This window comes from Aquarana catesbeiana, linkage group LG01 (assembly GCF_042186555.1).
Source record: "Aquarana catesbeiana isolate 2022-GZ linkage group LG01, ASM4218655v1, whole genome shotgun sequence".
NCBI lineage: Eukaryota > Metazoa > Chordata > Amphibia > Anura > Ranidae > Aquarana > Aquarana catesbeiana.
The window spans coordinates 531,936,282-531,957,502 of NC_133324.1; the positions used below are offsets into that span (position 1 = coordinate 531,936,282).

The 21,221-nt window shown below is 46.5% G+C and overlaps 1 protein-coding gene across 1 annotated transcript in view; it reads right to left on the reverse strand.

Annotated features, from left to right (window-relative positions):
• The window catches only part of POLR2B (RNA polymerase II subunit B), a 575,272-nt gene that overhangs the window by 322,396 nt on the left and 231,655 nt on the right, over positions 1-21,221 (reverse strand). The window contains exon 11 of the mRNA XM_073594755.1: positions 7,011-7,154. Within this exon, the coding sequence (XP_073450856.1) occupies positions 7,011-7,154 (144 nt within the window). The remainder of the gene's footprint in view (positions 1-7,010; positions 7,155-21,221) is intronic.

The window sequence follows — 21,221 nt, forward strand, 5'->3', positions numbered from 1 at the left end:
CAAAAAAGGATGAAGGGATTTGAATCGGCAGTGCCTGTAGTAGATACAAAAACTTGGGTAATATACTCATCTTCAGGATATTGCATCTACCGAACCATGAATGTAGTCCTGCTTGCCATTTGGACAACAGAGCGCAAACCCCGGACAGTAACGGTGGGAAATTTAAGGAAAATATCTGTGAGATGTTAGGGGGAATAAATGTTCCCAGATATTTTAGGGCCGTCGAAGTCCATTTGAATTTAAAACTGTCTTTAAGTGTTCGGAGTAACTGAGGGCATACCCACACTCATTGCTTCGGACTTGTCAAAATTGATTTTCATATTAGAAATATTTCCATATGCTCGAAACTCCTGCAGAAGATTAGGAAGGGAGACCAATGGCTTGGTAAGTGAAAATAACATGTCATCTGCATATGCAGCGATTTTATGTTGCGAGTCCCCCAGGGCAATCCCTGTTATGTCCGGGTTGGAGCGTATAGTACACAGGAAGGGTTCCAATGACAGGGCGAAGAGGAGCGGGGACAGAGGGCAACCCTGACGGGTTCCATTTTTAATCGTAAAAGGATCTGATAGGACTCCGTTAGCACGCACTTGGGCCGTAGGGTCCGTGTAAACTGAATTGATCCAATTTAGCATTCTATCGCCCAGTCCCACATGATCCAAGACCGAAGTCATAAATTTCCAATCCACCCTGTCAAAGGCCTTCTCCGCGTCTGTGCTTAAAAATATACAAGGGGTCTTATTTTTATTGACTACGTGTAATAAGTTAAGGACTCTGATTGTGTTGTCCCTAGCCTCTCTAGTTGGGACAAACCCTACTTGGTCTTGGTGAATTAAGGACGGAATATATTGTTGGATTCTGGTGGCTATTATTTTAGTGAAAATCTTTAGATCTACATTGAGTAGTGAGATAGGCCTGTAGCTCCCGCATGCAGTAGCATCTTTCCCTTCCTTGGGTATCACCGTAATGTGCGCTGATAGAGTGTCACGAGGGATTTTCCCTCCCGAGCCCAAGGAGTTGAAAAATTTGTGTAGGTGTTCTCCAAGGTATGGCAACATGAGCTTGTAATATTGGGCAGTAAACCCGTCCGGGCCCGGAGCTTTCCCTAGTTTTATGGTACCTACCGCCAGTTTGATTTCATCTATGGAGATGGGGTCCTCCAGCAAGGCGCTGGTCTCAGCTGATAGTTTAGGTAGTCCAGATTTGGACAAATAGTCCTCAATTTGAGAGCGTATGAGGGCTGGTTTCTGTATGTTATAAAGGGAGGCATAAAAATCTTTAAATTCTCGTGCAATGCTTTTGGGGAGTGTAATTTTATGGCCTGAGGGCTTTCTAATGTGCGGGATGTAACTTGCCAGGACTTGTTCCTTCAGTGAGTTGGCGAGGATTCTGCCGCACTTATTTCCCGATTCATATGCCACCCGTCTACATACTTGTATCGCCGCTTTAGCGGGATATTGCATTATGTCTGTAATTTTGGCTCGCAGGAGTAGGAGTTCCGCCTCCCCCGCAGGAGTCTGAGCATGTTTGTGTTTAGCCTCAGTCCTATGCAAATCTTCTAATAGCGACGTCAGTTGTGCCGAACGTTGCCTCTTAATACGTGCCCCATGTTTAATTAGAACACCTCGCAACACAGCCTTATGAGCTTCCCACACAATACCCGGGTCACTGTCAGGGGTGTCGTTAGTCTGAAAATAAAATTCCAATTCCCTAAATACCTCTTTGTGGATCTCTTCGTCCTGTAATAGACTTTCATTCAGTCTCCAGGTCCTCGTTCTAGAAGTGAGGCTATCAGTTAAGGCATATGTCATTAGAACCGGGGCATGGTCAGACCATGTAATAGAAGCAATCGAGGAACTACGGATGGCGTGCAGTTGGGCATGAGGGACTAGGAAGTAATCAATCCTAGAGTATTGTTTATGTGGATTAGAGTAAAAGGTATAATCCCGTTCTGACGGATGGAGAAGTCTCCACACGTCAATCAGTTGTGTCTTGTGTAGAGCGGGCTATACGTTTCCTTACTGCTGGTGTAATCGATGAGTGTCCGGAGGAAGTGTCTTCAGTAGGGATCAGTGGAACATTAAAATCCCCCCCAAGAATCAATTGGCCTCTAGTGAACCCCTCCAAAATCTCAAGGGTCTTAGATATAAACTGATCTTGTTGGCTGTTGGGTGCATAAATGTTTGCCAGCGTCACCTCTATACCCCCGATATCTCCTCTGAGGAACAAATATCTGCCCTCCGGGTCAGTCTTCACCTCTGTGCACTTCCAAGGAACAGAGCGTGAAATCAGTATAGACACACCCCGAGACTTAACAGCCCCATACATAGAGTGGTATACCGTTGGGTAGCATCTGCTCCTCAGTATTGGGAGATTACCTTCTTTGAAATGGGTCTCCTGTATAAATGCCAAATTGGCCTTGTGTCGCTGGAGATCATTCAGCAGCATGCAACGCTTTTCTCGCACATTTAGGCCTTTCACATTTAAGGACAACACGATCACTGCCTCCATGGCCCCTCCGTGTAAATAAATTACTCAGAATAGGGGTAAGCTATAGAGGGGGGGTAGGATGGGAATAAGAGAAGGAAGAGAGGGGTAGAGGGAAGGGAATAGAAGACAAGAAAGAAAAGAGGAGAAATAAGAAAGATAAGAGAAGTAATCTAAATATGTAGCACTGGGGTGCTAGAACGCTCACTAGTAGGAGACTAGTAGTCGAGCGCAGGCCTACGTGGAGGCGTGGAAAGAAACAACCGGCGACGAGGTCTCCGGCTCCCCCACTCCCATTCCACATTGAAACATAACTTGTCAAAAATATTATTAACGGTTCAAAGTCACAGTTGAAACATATGTTTAGTGAGAAAACAAATAAACTTCAGTCAGAGGTTTAAAGTACAGCAAAACCCTCTAATCATGTATGCATGCTAATCAATCCCTGAACCTGGTCCTGATCAACTAAACCCATGCCATCCAACTTCCCACTATGCCCTAGTGCCGACCTGCTTCAGATCCCAGATCTGGAGGAGGGCAAGCCTGCCCCCCGTCCCCAAGGGTTCACGAGCATGAGAAGATATTAATTCTCCAGTGTACTGGCCACAGCTTCCCTCATCTCCTCCGGCTCCAAGTCCTCCAAATGTGATCACGTGATCTCCACCCGTCTGCCTACACTACATGGCTCATCCCCCTCACCCCCCCCAAGTCAGAGCCTCGCTCCGCAAAACACAGGACCTGGACAGAAGGGGGGGGAGAGGCTGTAAAGACACACTCTCCCTCGTCTCCTTTTGATAATGGGTCTATGAGGGACTTCAAGTCCTGGGGACAAATGGTATCCCTCCCACCTTCCAGGATGATCTGAAAAATCGGGGGGGGGGGGAACGGGGAGAGCCCGGCACCGCTAGTGAAACATTACTAACCGTTGTGACATTGCCGTTCGTACCCACCTCAATATACATCAGTTGAATCAGAGTACTTGCCCTTATCTCATCTTCAATCTATTCCCCTGTGATGAGATAACATTACTTGCAAGCCTTAACCTGTAATGTCACTGAATGTCTCCAGGAGTGTGGGAGAGATTAGGCGAAACCCCCCTCTCTTCTCCCGCAAAGGAACAGGACAGGTATCTCTGGGTCCGATTATCTGTTACCGGGATGTTCTTTAACATGGGCCATCTCAGCACCATAAGTTCTGAATCGGGTTCACATACCTAGGAAGCTAGGTGTGGGTGTCTCTGAATTTTTGCCCAGTTCCGCGTCCCGCTCCGTCCTCTAGGTGCCGGCAGACGGTGGAGATGAGAAGCTGTATTTAGGTGGAGTAGTATATCCTCTTCTCTGGGCCAGTTCTTGCTTCTCATTTAGGAGGTGGAGGCCCCATGTGTTGTTTCCACAGGGCTGCAAGCGGGATCCAATGAGACAGTAATAATCTCGGAGGCAACTTGAGTTAAACTCGATCAGGCATCCTCCAGGTTTGCTAAAGCATAGAAAAGTCATGACTCACGTGGCCCCTCAGTCGAGGGGGTCCGCTGTCTCCTTCTCGATCGCTGCTGGCGGGGGGGTTGATAAGCCCGCTGAGTAGTGGGACCCGAGCGGCCCGTTGAACGCGGGACCAATGCAAGCCAATTAGGGACCGGGATCGGTTCCACACCGATAAATGTAAAGAAGGCTGGTAGCTCTGCCTGTGTACGCAGAGTAAAGGAGGTATTGCCGTTTCTGAAGGTTACCGCCAGAGGATAGCCCCATCGATACGTGCATCCCTGTCTCCTGGATAACTCCAGAATAGGTCTCAGCATTGCTCTTCTCTGTAGGGTGGCCCTGGATAAGTCTGGTAGTATCTTGATAGCAGCTCCATCGAAATCCACTTCCCCATGCTCCCATGCCTTCCGAAGTATCAGTTCCTTTAGGGTATAGCGGTGGATCCTGCATAACACGTCACGGGGTCTCTCCGGGTCTGGTGAGCGAGGCCCCAGGGTTCTATGGACCCGATCTAGCTCTATGGAAGGCGGGGGTGCGTCCAAGACTTTCCGGAAGATCGCAACCACCGTCTCCTCCAGATCCTCCGCTCCTGTTGCCTCAGGGAGGCCTCGCAGCCGCAGATTATTGCGGCGGCTGCGGTCCTCCAAATGGAGCTGCAGCTCCACCGCCGTGGCCGCGTGGGATTCTCGGGCTTGCTCCAGTTCTGTGACTCTCTGTGCAAGAGAGGAAATTGAGGCCTCTCCCACCCCCATCCGATCTGAGATCGTTTGCAGCTCGGCTCTGACCTCTTGGATATCTCTGGTGTGTGCTTCTTCCACCCGGAGTATTAGGGTTTCAATGTCCATTTTGGATGGGAGCGCCTCAATGTCCGCCTTCGTGGGAAGGGACTGTAAAATGGCGCGGAGGTCGTCCGGTAGAACGCTCTGATTTTGATAAGGGCTCGCCATCTCGGACCGGAATATAGCCGGTGATGTTGAGAAGTCCTCTGAGGCAGTGGACGGGGCCGGAGAGGCAGGTAAGTCCGGTGTGTCGGCCTCTGTCCGATGTAGGCCCCGAGGCGCTGTTGCAATGGCGCCCGGTGATCTCTGCTGTGAGTCGCGGAAATATCTCCGGATCCCGTTCCGTGAAGACGGTGGCTGGCTCCCGCTGACCGATGCTCTTGTTCTGTACCTCTTAGATGCTATCATACCTCACTTTCATGTAATTAAACCGTATATTGAGCGGTTGGGAGAAGGGTTGACCAGGAGCTCTCCAAAAACACCTCCTCACTCGGCCATTGCTAAGCCACGCCCCCCTGTTTACTCTTTTTAAATCATAATGACAACAGAAACTACCCAAATGACCCTGATCAAAAGTTTACATACCCTGGTGATTTTGGCCTGATATCATGCACACAAGTTGACACAAAGGGGTTTGATTGGCTATTAAAAGGTAACCATCCTCACCTGTGAGTCATGGGGAAAGCAAAAGAATTGTCAAAGGATCTGCAGGAAAAGGTAGTTGAACTGTATAAAACAGGAAAGGGATATAAAAAGATATCCAAGGAATGGAGAATGACAATCAGCAGTGTTCAAACTGTAATCAAGAAGTTGAAAATGAGGGGTTCTGTTGAAACCAAACCACGGTCAGGTAGACCAACTAAAATTTCAGCCACAACTGCCAGGAAAATTTTTTGGGATGCAAAGAAAAACCCACAAGTGACTTCAGGTGAAAAACATGACTCTCTGAAAACGTGGTGTGGCTGTTTCAAGATGCACAATAAGGAGGCACTTGAAGAAAGAAGGGCTGCATGGTCGAGTTGCCATAAGAAAGCCATTACTACGCAAATGGCACAAAGTATCCCGCTTACAATACGCCAAACAGCACAGACACAAGCCTCAAACCTTCTGGCACAAAGTCGTTTGGAGTGATGAGACCAAAATTGAGCTTTTTGGCCACAACCATAAACGCTACATTTGGAGAGGAGTCAACAAGGCCTATGATGAAAGGTGCACCATTCCTATTGTGAAACACGGAGGTGGATCGCTGAGGTTTTGGGGATGTGTGAGCTACAAAAGGCACAGGAAATTTGGTCAAAATTGATGGCAAGATGAATGCAGTATGTTATCAAAAAATACTGGAAGAGCCTTTGCATTCATCAGCCAGGAAGCTGTGCATGGGACGTACTTGGACATTTCAACATAACAATGATCCAAAAAAGGACAATCCGACCTGTCATTGGCTACAGCAGAATAAAGTGAAGGTTCTGGAGTGGCCATCTCAGTCTCCTGACCTCAATATCATTGAGCCACTCTGGGGAGATCACAAACGTGCAGTTCATGCAAGACAGCCCAAGAATTTACAGGAACTGGAGGCTTCTTACCAAGAGGAATGGGCAGCTTTACCATCTGAGAAGATAAAGAGCCTCTTCCACAAATACCACAAAAGACTTCAAGCTGTCATTGATGTAAAAGGGGGCAATACACGGTATTAAGAAATGGGGTATATAAACGTTGGATCAGGGTAATTTGGGTAGTTTCTGTTGTCATTATGATTTAAAAAGAGTAAACACAGTTGATTGATAACAAATGGCTTCAGCCAAACACTAACCATGAGTGAAAAAAATGTTTTTGTGTTATCATTCATATTCTCTGAAAAATGGCCAAGAAATCATAAATTCTGCCAGGGTATGTAAACTTATGAGCACAACTGTGAGACAGATATATATATACACACACACATATATATACACGATTAAGTCAATACCATTCCCATATCCCTGTATATTGTGTTTACCAAGATGCCCATCTAAAATTTTTTAAATGTCTACATTCTTCACTGACCCCACCAACTGTGAATGGTCAATACCGTAAATTCACAGGTTGCCTATTCATTTTTTTGGCAGGACAGAAAGCCTGAAAAAGGGTGTAAAGAAGATGATTAAATTGTGACATTTTTTTGACAAACAAAAAAAAATAACTTATTTAAATAGATTTCTCCATAGCCACAAAGGATACGACTCCCCTTTGCTTGCACCAAATGCCTTTGCCTAAGTATTGGTTTTACCTCAGGAGTCTCTGCAGGGCATATCATTCCCCATAAGGTGTTATGTAACTGTCTCGGTTTGGCAAGTTTTCCATCTCTGCCAATAGGGGAGTTTAATCTCCGCAAGTGTGAAAGAGTTGATGCAAACGTCAATCTGTTCAAAACCTTAAGAAAAAAGAAAAAAAAAAGGAATGAATTGTGCACATAAAAAGGAACACAAAATGGTTTAAAAAAAAGATCAAATATTAAACAGGAATATATAAAGGTTTATTGTGACAATGGGTTGTGGTTAATTATGCAAAATTAAAGTTGCTTAAAAAAGAAGTGTGGCCAAAGCTTTTTAGTCAAACTTCTCTTGTGGGTCACAGGTCTACACTTTCTTTTGCACTCCCGAGACCTAAAGTTGACTGACAGCAGGCTATTGCCCGCTATCAGCTGACGTGGCAGCCTTTCCACCCAGCTGCCTGACAGCTGGCTGTCTCTCAACACGAGGCTGAAAGCCGAATAAGCTGCACCTACCCCCCTTCCCAGCACTTCAGTGAGCGAAGGAGGAACAGAGCTGAGAGCAGTGAGTCAACGCTCTCTGCTCTGAGCAGACCAAAAACTGAGTGATCAGCAGTCTTAAAGCCCACATGGGACAGCTGTAGCAATACACCGAAGCAAGGATGATTGTTTGGGTATAGAAATAAAACTCCTCTTTAAGGGCACTTGCTTAGACTTCAACGCACAATAAAGCACCTTCTGCTTTAACATGTTTTGATGTGTTCATGATGCCTCATGGAAGCGATACAAATGTCCTGTGTGTTGATTTTCGTTTTCAATCTTTTGATTAAAATAAAACATTTTCACAAAAACGGAAAAACAGTTTACATTATACTGTATAAGCAGATATTAATGAAAAAATACAAAAGTTGAGGATCCTCGGCTGTATAAAGTACATGCAAAAACCATAGTAAAAGAAGAAGAAAAATAAAAAAAAAAAAAAACGGGGCGGAGTAAACCAATAACTTTACAATTATGATGAGCTACATTTTCTGTGAAGACAGCCCTCAGCGTGATGACAGACTGGCCCCTCCCCTAGGGTCTGTCGTCGCGTTGAGGCACACATCGAGAGCTTTCTGTGTGAATACTGTCCGATTGTCAAATGCCCGCACTGCGAGAACTAAATGCTTTTTACAGTTTGGTGCACTCTGAGCACCAAGAAAATGTGAGCGTTTTTAAAACCTAGTATTTAATAAACAAAGAAAGGGGAAAATTTCGCCCTGCTACAATTCTCCTATCTCAGCGCTTGGGAATATTAAGTATAAAAAGATGGATAAACTGGCAGTGATGATACTTGATGTCAATAATTAGAATGTGAGATGTCTCACAGCAGCCACTTAACAAAACCAAACTCATATAACAGATGTATGAATAATCACTTGACCAGTCAATCACTAACATCAAAGCGGCGCTAAACACAGTCAAACTCTGACCGGAAAGAAATGTCTCTGATTTAAAACGCAAGCTGAAAGCTTTCAGCGAAAGTACATATAATGGACTTAATATGCGGTCTACAGCTTGATATCCCAGGTATATGTAGTAGATCCGATACGTGCACCCTTCACCATATCTTGTATCACCACATATAGTACATCCCCCGCAAAGGGGTTCCCACTCACTGGAACCAAAAGATTTATAAGCCTTGGATCATAACCTCCGTTCGATCACTCTCAAGGACCTCCCAGGCAGGTAATCAGGTAATATCCGCAATATCCACATATGGGGAAAATAATCCACATAGTCCAGCACCGTTTGATAATTTATTAAAAATCAAAACCAGAAAAAATATAATAAAACAACGGATCTATAGGCACAGAGCCATTCCTAAGTGATCCCTCTGGCTGTCACATGGAAGGTACACGATACCACTGGTGAACTTCCCCGGGAACAAGGGAGCGGGGTGCTCGCTGGACGGCTGATGTAAGATAGTCACAGCTGATCAGTCATCTCTCGCCCTGATGACAGTAGCTTCGGGCTTGGAGCGCGCTGCGTCCTGATGTAGTCTAGGTTGCCTTGGGGTCACGCTCTGACTAGTTTCGTCATCACGACTTTTTCAAAGATATGGTGAAGGGTGCACGTATCGGATCTACTACATATACCTGGGATATCAAGCTGTAGACCGCATATTAAGTCCATTATATGTACTTTCGCTGAAAGCTTGCGTTTTAAATCAGAGACATTTCTTTCCGGTCAGAGTTTATAACTGTGTTTAGCGCTGCTTTGATGTGTTAGTGATTGACTAGTATTTAATAAACTCGTTGTTTAAAAAGGATAAAGCACTATGTCCAGCTTTCTCCATTTGCAATTTTTTTTTGGTGAATGGAGACTAAGTATAAGAAAAGGAGGATTCTAATCTCAAGATTAGAGGAACAAAAGCATATATATATATATATATATATATATATATATATATATATATATATATATATATATATATATATATATATATATATATATATATATATATAGGACACCTTTATGGACTGATTTATTGTTGGTCTTGTCAGTGTTAAATTTTTTTTGATTTGATCATTCTGGAAAAATTGCCATGCAAGCAGATTTAAAGGTATACTAACAAATATCATTTAGGAGCGCGGCACCATTTTTTTTTTTATTATAAAATTTTGCACATTGATAATGTTTTTGAGTGTGTATAGGTGTGAGCGATCCTTTCAGTAGAAATTGTTAGCAGATTGTAGTCTTATAGCACTTATTAGCACAATATAGCAGCACGCAAGTACACTTAGTATTTAATGTTTAACCAACACCAGCAGATGACATGGCTCCCCAAATCATCACTGACTGTGGAAACTTCACACTGGACCTCATGCAACTTGGATTCTGTGCCTCTCCACTCTAGACTCAGACCTTGATTGAAATGTAAAATTTACTTTCATCCGAAAAGAGGACCTTGGACCACTGAGTAACAGTCCAGTCCTTTTTCTCCTTAGCCCAGGTAAGATGCTTCTGACGGGGGCGTGGCTTAGCAATGGCCAAGCAAAGACGTCTTATTGATGTGCTCCTGGCTTCCCCCGACTTGCCTCTACTATTAGACGACTCCTAATCTTGGCTACAACTGCATGATACCCAGCAAAAGACTCCAAACCAGATCGTCGACCCGCAGAAACTGTCCGCTTACTTTACGGAGCGGTATCCAGAGATTTTTCCAGGGCCAGCAGCACGCCTCATCAGGCGCCATTACGGCGGCTCTACGTGTCACCTTTATGGAGAAGACCAGCACATCAGCCCTACTTATCCCCCACTCAACATCCACCGACCCGGACCTATCAATAGGGACTCCAGCCGCCTTTCGTTCAGACATGGCTGGACACTCACAACAAACGGGCAGTATACCGGAGGACCTCCGCTCTATACTACAGGCCCTCCCTACAAAAAAATGGACATTGAGGCCCTTATCTGCCACACTGAAGAGGCCAATGGACATGAAATTCATGAGGTGAGGGCAGAGATACACTCGCTCACCGATCGAGTGGCCTCTGGAGAGACTCAAACTACCACCCTGGAGCACCGGGTAGCAGCTTTAGAACGTGCCTGAACAACGTGCAGCCACGGCGATGGATTTACAGCTCCATCTGGAGGACCACAGGCACCGTAACAATTTGCGGCTGCGGGGACTCCCGGAGGCCATGGGTACTGAGGACTTGGCGGCGACAGTGGTGGCCATCTTTCAGGACATTCTGGGGGCCTCACCCCCTTCTTTAGAGCTGGATTGGGTCCACAGAACCCTTGGGCCTAAACCATCGGGAACTGGATCGTCCCCGCGATGTGCTCTGCCGCCTGCACAGATACACCCACAAACAACTCATCCTCGGTAAGGCATGGGAGCACGGGGACGTCACTTTCGACAGAGCCACAATCAAAATACTCCCGGACCTTTCCAGGGCGACGTTACAGCAGAGGGCCTTGCTGAGACTTGTGCTGGACCTGGCGGGACGAAGAGGCTGCACATATTGTTGGGGATATCCTTTGGCGGTCACCTTCCGCAAAGCAACGACGGCTTTCACCCTACGTACACCAGCAGACCTACCAGCTCTCTTCGTCTTCTTGGAGATGGACCCTGTGCGGTTTCCGGACTGGCTCTCCATCATCCCACGCCAGATGGGTTGATCGGGCACCACTACTAACCGGAGCAGCCAGCTTCCCCGCCCGCAGAGGCCCAGCAGGAGCTCGCGGGTGACAATCGGTGACGCGACACGTGAGTCTTAGATACCGAAGGTTTTCTGACCTGACCCTCCCTATTGGATCGTAAAGGCCAACAGTTACTCCCCTCCCCCAGTCTCTAGCTTTAGCGGCTTCCCCTCGCCGTTTTACCGGCATATGTGACAATTCCCTTCCCCTTTTAAAGAAGAGCATCCCCGGACGCTTATTCTACTGGTGCTTATTCTTCCCCACCCTCCTACCCGCCCAGGACACATATACACCCCAGGAAAACTGGGGGATTCCCTGAACACACCCGCTTTGGGTACAGACTCCTTGGAAGATGCCCCCCCGTTTGTGATTGGGGATTGAGAGGGGGTGATACACTTGGTCCGCCAGTGACTAATTTCCCGAGATGACCCAAGAACCGGACACACTGTTACTGGAGGGTTCATGAACATGTTCGAGGGGATTGTGTGTTGCCCCCCCCCCTCCCCCACTGGATGTTTACGGGGGGGCTGCTAGTCAGCTTCTCCCCGCCTCTCAATATACACGGAGGATGTCTTCTATAATGACAATACTGTTGGGTGCACCCGGAGGTGGGCTAGTGTGTGGTGACATGGAACCTTGTGATGGGGGCGGAGGGGGGGGGTCCTGGGCCGCACTCACACTACATGCCTTTGAGACCCATGTGATAACGAGCCTAGAGGGTGACACAGGAGGGACACTATCGCAACAAGTACAGGAGAGATATGTACTCTACCAACTCCTGGGAGCACTGAGGGGGCTTATTGTGACTCCCTCAGGGCGCCCTAGATTTATTGACACCAGGCAGATGACACCCCCACATCACCACAGATCTGCCTGGAGGTGGACACTCCAACGCCAGGGTGTCGGCAATTAGGACCTACATCTCTCCCACACGTAGATCAGGGGTCATAGGCTACTACTGACGCTCCTGGAGAGAGCAAGAGAAATCTATACCCACACTGGTTCAGAGGTGGGGGGGGGGCGCTCCAGGGGAAAGTCAGACATATCTGTGGTTAGGGGATCTGGCGCCCTGCGTATTGATCTCACCCCGGGGAGGATTGACACCACACACTGGGGCTCCACATAAGACGCATACTTAACGCTTAAACACATACTTTGCCCAAAGTTAAGGCGAGGGGTCTGCCCGGTTATCACGGTTCATGCCAGTTAAATCCTGTATGCCCCATGTATGACAAACGCTCAGTTATATGATCAAATTCATCTCTCTGGTCTAGGTTTTTAGTTTGTAGCTAATAAATGCATGTTGATATATTAAGTCGTGCATATATATTATGTAATTTCTCGCAAAATTAGTGGTGGTCAGGGGCGGCCAATGGGCCCTTCACTGGCTGTCCCTTCCGACTCTCTCACATAGGCCAACTACCGTTATTGTTCTGGTGAGCGCTCCAGCACTTTTAGTGCAGTATTCATTAGTTTTTTTCTACTACACCCTCTATAGGGTTGCCTACTTTACTACTATATCTGAGAGGTACAACACAGTTAAGGTGCCCCCTCTCTCCTTTTTGTATCTCTTCTAACCACTACCCCCCCCCCTCAAGAGTCTTCCCTTCTTCTTAACCCTCCCCCCCTCAAATCTCTAGCCCCCTCTTTTTTCCCTGACAGGGCGATGGGATTCTATAAAAGTAGTGTCTCTAAATGTTAGGGGTCTGAATATTCCTGAAAAGAGACGCATGCTCCTAAATGATTTAAAGAGCTCTCATGCTGATGTCCCCTTTATTCAGGAAACACATTTTAAAAATGACAAACTACCCATTCTTAAAAGCAGATTTTTCCCCTTGACATACCACTCCACTAATCCTGCCGCCAATTCTAAAGGGGGTCTCCATACTGCTATCCAGCAAACTACCATGGAAATGCCAAGCAGAAGTAATAGACCCTGGAGGACGCTGTGTGTTCCTGAAAGGCCTAGTAGGTGAAACAACTCACCCTAGCGACACTATATGCCCCAAACGACAACCAAGACAAATTCATCTCAGACACGCTAAACAAACTGACGGAGTTAACGGAGGGACAGTTAGGGCTCTTTCACATGGGGCGGATCAGTGATGATCCGCCCCGTGAACATCCGCTTGCTCAGCGGGGATCGCTCCGCCGATCCCCGCTGAGCAGGAAGATGACAGGTCCGTCGCTGCACACTGTGCAGCAACGGACCTGTCAGAGCACCGCTCTCCCCTATGGGGGATCGGATGATGACGGACCGTAGAGTCCATCGTCACCCAATCCGATAACGGATGGAAAAGTAGGGTTTTCCTCCGTTACACTTTTTCGGATCAGAGCGGGTCGGATGTCAGCGGACATGTCACCGCTGACACCGACGCTCCATAGACCTCCATGGAGTGTCCGTTCAGGTCCGCCTAAAAAACTGACAGGCGGACCTGAACGGACAGTCCGTGTGAAAGAGGCCTTAAACCTAGGGGGATATTTTAATGTCCCCCTGCTCCCATCAGTGGATACCTCCTCCGGGTGCTCTGTGATCCCTCCATACCTGAGGAAACAAATAGCCAACTCCCTACACAAGGCCCAACTTATTGATATATGGTGACTGCAACACTCGGGAGAGCGGGATTATACGTTCTTCTCCTCACCACACAAAATATATTCCAGGATAGATTTACTCCCGATTCCCCATAGCCAATTACACGCTGTATCCACCCTCTATGATCGGTCACATCATCTGGTCAGACCATGCCCCCATTTCCATTACATATGCGCTCGACGGGGGAAGCTCAGTCAGACCCAAATTTTGGCGACTGAATGAGAGCCTCCTACAGATCCCTGAGGTTCTGGCAAAGATAATGAAAACCCTAACCCTGTACTTCCAAGAAAACGACATCCAAGACTGTGACCCTGGTTCCCTCTGGGAGGCCCACAAAACAGTACTCAAAGGGATACTTATCAAACACGGCATGAGCATTAAGAGGGAATGCAATGTACAACTATCCAAACTACTCGCCACACTTACCTCAGCGGAATCCCGACACAAACATACTCCCACACCTGACCTGGAGAGAGAACTGGGGATACTGCACAGATTACAGACCTACTACAGTACAGAGCTAAGGCTGCGCTGCAAATATGCTGAAAAATGAATTACGAGTAAGGAAATAAATGTGGGAAGTTATTAGCCAGAGCAGTTAAGGAATAAAAATCAGCAGCCTACATCCCCCAAATTATATGACCGGATGGTAACAAATCTACATTACCGAAGCACATATCACGAGAATTCATGATACGGAACTGACAGACACGACGGGCAATTACCGCCTTCCCTTTTGGAGGGCAGCACAATTGCACCATTCCTACACTCCATTCCTGACCCACACACCTTTTCTCGCCCATTGACGACTTTTGAAGAACACTGAGCAGAGTCTGAGTCAATCTCCCATACACTCTCCAAAATGTATTCCCTACTAAACTCACCCCCTAAACAACCACATCTCCTCTGTCTCGAAAGATGGGAGGCAGACCTTAATCGTACATTCTTGGAGACACAAAAACATCATATCACTTTCGCCATCAAATCATCCCCAAAATTCAGGAAACAAATTTAAAAATATTTTCCAGGTGGTATTTTACACCCACCAGGCTCCACAAATGTTTCCCGAATACCTCAGACCGTTGCTGGCGATGTGATGAGGACGACGGCTCATTACTACACATTTTCTGATCATGCCCTAGATTGGGGAACGTCTGGGGAGACGTACATCGCATAACACAAAAATTCACAGAATATATAATCCCAGAAGACGCGGCTTTCTTCCTGCTACACCTATCAAAGATCTCAACCAAAATTTACAACAACAAAAAAAAACGCTAATACGACATTAAATGCGGCTAAGGCATGTATACCCCTTTACTGGAAACAGCAGTGTCCACCGTCTACTGGGTGTTGGCTCAGGAAAGTGGAGGGCATATAAAATGGAGGACCTGGTACTTACCGCACAACACAATAGAGAGAAGTACACAAAGACCTGGAAGTCTATGGAACATCTTTATTTCCTCCGATGAGGGGACGACTCTACTAGGGTCATAGTGTCTCTAGGACCTGGAACGATTATATCCCACCTAGACCACATCCTGTCTGTTTCTTCTCTCCCTTCTTCTTTCTCCCGCTTCCCCCTTCTCTTATTGTCCTGCTATCTACCAGTTTTCTGTTTTGTATGGAAAAGATTTGGGTGAGAGCCTGTCCATTATTGAAATTTACAAACAAGTTGTTCCTTCTGAGTATATGGTACACATTTCAATAGCATCCGTTCTCATGTTGGAGACAATCAAATGTTCTGGGGGTCAGGCCCAGGGTGAACTTCCCGTTTCCAAGGAGCCAAAGGACTATGGAGAGATTTAGATTTATGAGATTTGGAGAGTCAGTCCCATATTCCCAGAGACAAAGGAAGGGCATAGGATTGGAGGCAGTTCCATCGCCAGCAACCACATAATATGGAAAATTGGCACAAACAAGAATAGGATAACACCTTCAGCCATAGTGGGTGATGTTGAACAGAATAGAATCCAATTGGGCAGCGTAAAAATATTTAAGCAAATCTGGGACACCCAAGCCTTTTTTTGTTTTGGGGTAAATAATGAATGGTTTTTCATCCTAGGCCTCGTCTCCCCAAAACAATAACTTCTTTTGAAATGTAATCAAGTTACGAACATTAGTCTTCAGGGAGTGTAGTCTGCCAAACCACAACGGAGGGTGAAGTTGCCATCCAGCCAGATCATCAGCAAAACATTTGTATAGTGCGGGATCATTTTGGAAATATAGGGTGCACAAGGAGGGTGTAAAGCTAATACCCAAATATGGGAATAATTTGGAGCCCCTCCATATACAGTCTTCATAATATTCTGATATGGATTACATCAAGGTGGTTTGGAAAAATTGATAACCTGTTGCGGGAGTTGATTTGACTTTAGCCAAAATGGCAAAAATCACAATTTATTAAATGTCTTACAGGACAACTTCATGTCCCAATGGGTGGATTCCCCAACTAGAAAGAATGCATTACTAGAACTATTAATTACAAATGATCCAAATCTGATCACAGATGTGGAAATATGGGACAAGTTGGGACCTAGGACAGGATGATCACACATTTAGCATAAATCATAGGAAAAGGAGGCACAAGGGTAGTACAAAAACACAATTTCAAAATGAGCAAACTATTCTGAACCGCACTCAATACTACAAGACATCAATTGGGACGAAATCCTAGAAACATTGAACACTGAGGAAAAATGGGAACACTTTAGGAACATATTAAAACAAAAAGGTACCACACAGTGCATTGCAATGGGCAATAAATATAGAAGAGCGAAAGGTAAACCTAGGTGGCTAAGCCATAACAAAACGTTTTATAAAAGAGAAAGAAAAATGGCCTTTAAAAATGTAAAGGGATAGGTCATCGCCAGCATTTCAACACTACAAGGAATGCAATAAGAAGTGTAAGAATGCAATCAGGGCAGATAAAAACAAAAAAAACCCAAACTTTTTTTTCTTTTTTCTTTTCTCTTTCATCATGGGACACAGAGCCACAGTAATTACTGTATGGTTACAGGACACCGTTAGGTGATGGACACTGGTGCATCCTAGACAGGAAGTTTAACCCCTATATAACCCCTCCACTTACAGGGAGAACCTCAGTTTTTTCACAAGTGTCTAAGGTGTTGGTCACGAGTAAAGATGTGCTGTGCTCTACTGGAGTAATCCTTGCTGGGGCAGGCCATGCACCCGGATCCAAAGTGTCTTTTTAGGCCAAACTGAATGGTACCTGGGCCTCGTGCCGGAAGAAACAAGGTTTTGCCTGTAACGCTTCTCTTTAGAGAGCTGGACCCCGGGACCCAGTGCTTTGGTTTTTTCAGCCGTATATCCTGGTGGGGTGCTTTACGGGTCCTAGGGGGTGGAACCCCCGATAAAAAGGGGCCCCGGTCCTTGAAGGTTTCCTAACGGAGCCCACCGTGAGGGGTGAAGATTGGGTGTTTGGTTTACCACAGAACCCTGCAGCAGGAGAAGGTAAGGGAGACTCCTAAGGAATTTTTTAGTTCTTATGGGTTTTCTCCTTTAAGTAAAAGTTGTCATGACTAAAGTCGCCACCGGGGTCTGTCAAGAGCACGTACCTGTTCCATGCTTGTTAGATCTCGCTCTGTGTCAGTACAAGCTGCACGCTTCCTTCAGTCACAAGCCTCAGGTAAAATGTTGGAAGGGGGGCTTTTCTTTTATTCCTCTTTCTCCAGGAGGCTGAGGAAGCATGGACCAGTCGGCGGTATGCTGCGCCGCTCTCGCCACCACCGCCATAGCACGGAAAAGCAATCTCTTTTGAAAAAGAGCAGACGCGGCGGGAAGTCGGAGGGAGGGGGCGGGGCTTAACGCGGCGTTGACGTGCTTCAGTGTTCACAATGCAGGGGCTGTGTAAGCTATAAGGTGCACCTTTTGCAGGTGCTTTCAGCTGACGGAGGGAGCAGATGGGGACATGTGAGTGTTGGTGACACAGGCATTCCCAGGACACATTTACTTAGCATCAGGCTGAGCATTGATAGCAGCGGCAGTTGCTTAACTATTTGCTCAGCCGTGGGTGAATTTTTTGGTAGTACCTCTGTATTTGTGCTTTGCACTATGAGCAGAAGAGGAGGTACATATACCCCAAAAGACAAGGGCTCAAAGGGATCGCCCTCAGGCTCTGAGGACCCTGCCTCTGCAGCACCATCCCCCCCTGAAGGGCCTAGGGAGGCTGGTCAGAGTGAGCCATTGGGGTTGTCAGAGGTTGCAACTGCTTCCAACATTTCAGCCCCTGTCTATATTACCCAGGAGGTTTTCTCCTCAGCCACGTTTGAATTTGAGGAAAGAAGGACCTTCTTCAGCTTCACAATCTGAGAAATTGCTAGCGCAATCTCTTACTGAAATGGTCCACTCCACATTTAAGCTACCCTTAACTGAGTCGGTTGAAAGGCCCACTTCTTGTTTGGGTTCACTAAAGCCTCATCAAGCTTTGCGCGCCTTTCCTGTCCATTCATTGCTGGAAAAGCTCATGTATTCTGAGTGAGATCACCCAGATAAGCATTTTTTCCCTCCTAAAAAGTTCTCAACACTTAATCCTATGGAGGAAAAATTCAGAAAGATGTGGGGTATACCAGCAATTGACGCTGCTATAGCCTCTGAATAAAAATTTGACTTGGTCGGTTGACAATGCTCAAATGCTTAAGGATCCAACCAATAAAAAATTGGAATTCCTGTTAAAACATTTTTTCTTTGGCAGGTTCAGTAGCTCAACCTGCAGTGGCGGCAATTGGGGTATGTCAATCCTTGAGAGACCACTTGAAACAGGTGCTCAAGGTTTTCCCTGAACAGCAGGCCCAGGATTTAGCCGAGCTGCCAGGGGCTTTGTGTTTTGCAATTGACGCAATCAGAGATTCTATTCTTCAAACCTCTCGCCTTACGCTTGTGTTGGTGCATATGCGTAGAATCTTATGGTTGAAAAGTTGGTCAGCCGAAGCGCCATGCAAGAAGCTCCTGGCTGGGTTTCCTTTCAGTGGTGAAAGGCTGTTTGGGGATGATTTGGACAAATATATCCAAAAGATATCAAGTAGGAAAAGTATCCTTTTGCCAGTTAAGAAAAGGAGCAAACGTCCCTCATTTAAAACAGGCTCTTTCTCCAGTGCCAGGGGCATCAGCCTCCAGGCAGTCGCGATGACCTCCATCAGGTTCAAGAGGTAAACCTCAGGCTCAGCCCCAGGGACAAAAGAAGTCCTGGTGGAGGAAAGCTACAAGACAGAACGCTAAAGCCTCTTTATGAAGGGGCGCCCCCGCTCGAGTGGGGAGGAACTTCTGCAGTTCTCAAGGGTCTGGCAGGAGGAGTTTCGAGATAGATGGGTGGTCTCCACAATAGCGCTAGGTTACAAGCTAGAGTTCCAAGAAATCCCGCCTCCTCGTTTCCTCAGGTTGAATGTCCCCAAGGATCCAGAGAAAAAGAAGTTTCTCTTCCAAGCATTAGACCGACTTTTGTCTAAAAATTGATCATAGCGGTCCCCGCGAAAAAGCAGGAGTTGATGTTTTATTCAAACCTTTTCACGGTGCCAAAACCAAATGGGGATGTCAGACCCATTCTAAATCTCTAAACCTATTCCTGAATATCCGCTCTTTTCGCATGTAATCAATCCGATCTGTTGTCTCTATCCTACAAGGAGGAGAACTTCTGGCATCAATCAACATCAGGGATGCATACCTGCATGTGCCTATTTTTCCTGCTCACCAGAAATATCTGTTTCGAAGTGGAAAAACTCAATTTTCAATTTGTAGCCTTGCCTTTCAGTCTAGCTACTGCACCTCGAGTGTTTACAAAACTTCTGACCCTCCCTCTGGCCACATTAAGGACTCATAACTAGACGACCTACTCTTGATAGACCGATCGGTAGCCCACTTAAAAGAAAGCATGGTCACCACAATCGACTACCTGGAATTCCTAGGTTGTGTCCTCAACCTAGAGAAATCTTCTTTAAAACCATTAAGAAGAATAGAGTACTTGGGTCTGGTTATAGATACAGCCCAAAAGAGGGTGTTTTTACCCCAGTCAAAGACCAGCTCCATAAAGGAGCTGGTTCAGGTAGTCAGGGCGAAGAAGGGTCCTTCTATACGCCTTTGCATGAGGTTGTTGGGAAAGATGGTGGCTTCATTCGAAGAAGTCCCCTATGCTCAGTTTCATTCGAGACTACTGCAAAACAGTATCCTGTCTGCCTGGGACAAGGTCCAAGCACTAGATTTTCCAATGCGTCTGTTGCCAAAAGTGCGCCAGAGCCTCAGTTGGTGGAGGATATCCAAGAATCTGCAAAAGGGGAAATCCTTCTTAACAGTTACCTGGAAGGTGGTAACAACAGATGCCAGCCTTTCGGGTTGGGGAGCAGTCCTGGAAGAGGCAACTATCCAAGGGAAATGGTCCAGAACCGAGAGGACCTTGCCCATCAACATTCTAGAGATTCAGGCAGCGCACCTAGTCCTAAAGGCCTGGACATTCAGGTTGCGGAATTGTCCTGTCAGGATTCAATCCGACAATGCCACAGCAGTGGCTTATATCAATCACCAAGGGGGCACCAGAAGTCATGCAGCGGTAAACCCATATCCTAACCTGGGCAGAAAGCATGTGCCGTGCACATCGGCAATCTTCATTCCAGGGGTAGAGAATTGGCAGGCGGACTACTTAAGTCGCCAGCAGTTGTTCCTGGGGGAATGATCCCTTCACCCCGACATCTCCCTGGCTATATGCCAAAGATGGGGGATCCCGGACGTAGATCGGTTTGCATCCAGGTTCAACAACAAAGTCAACTTTGTGTCAAGAACAAGGGATTCACTCGCATACGGAACAGATGCGTTGGTGACCCCGTGGGATCAGTTCTCACTGATTTATTTCCCTCCTATTCTGCTGCTACCACGACTTCTTCGCAGTATCAAGCAGGAAAGGAAGCCGGTAGTTCTTGTGGCCCCCAGCAGGGCCCAGAAGATCTTGGTATGCAGAGATCGTAAAGATGGAGGTAGGAGCCCCATGAACCCTACCACATTGTCCAAACCTGCTCTTGCAGGTAACAGTGTTCCATCCTAACTTACAAATGCTAAATTTAACGGTTTGGCTATTGAAAACCACATTCTGAAAGATCGTGGGCTTTCAGGCTCAGAGATATCTACCTTGATTAATGCAAGGAAGCCAGCTTCCAGAGTCATTATAGTCTGGAAGGCATATGTTTGGCATCCTAGAAAGTATGTTATAGGTAGAACCCTTGCCTTTCTGCAAATGGGGTTAGAGCCGAAGCTGGCCTCAAGCACTAGGGCCAGGTTTCGGCCTTATCGGTATTGTTTCAATGACCACTTGCTTCGCATTCTTTGGTCTGTAGCTTTATACAGGGGGTAACGCGGCTTAATCCACCGGTTAGGTCACCCCTGAACCCTTGGGACTTGAATTTAGTTCTGTCGGCATTACAGAAACAGCCTTTTAAGCCAAT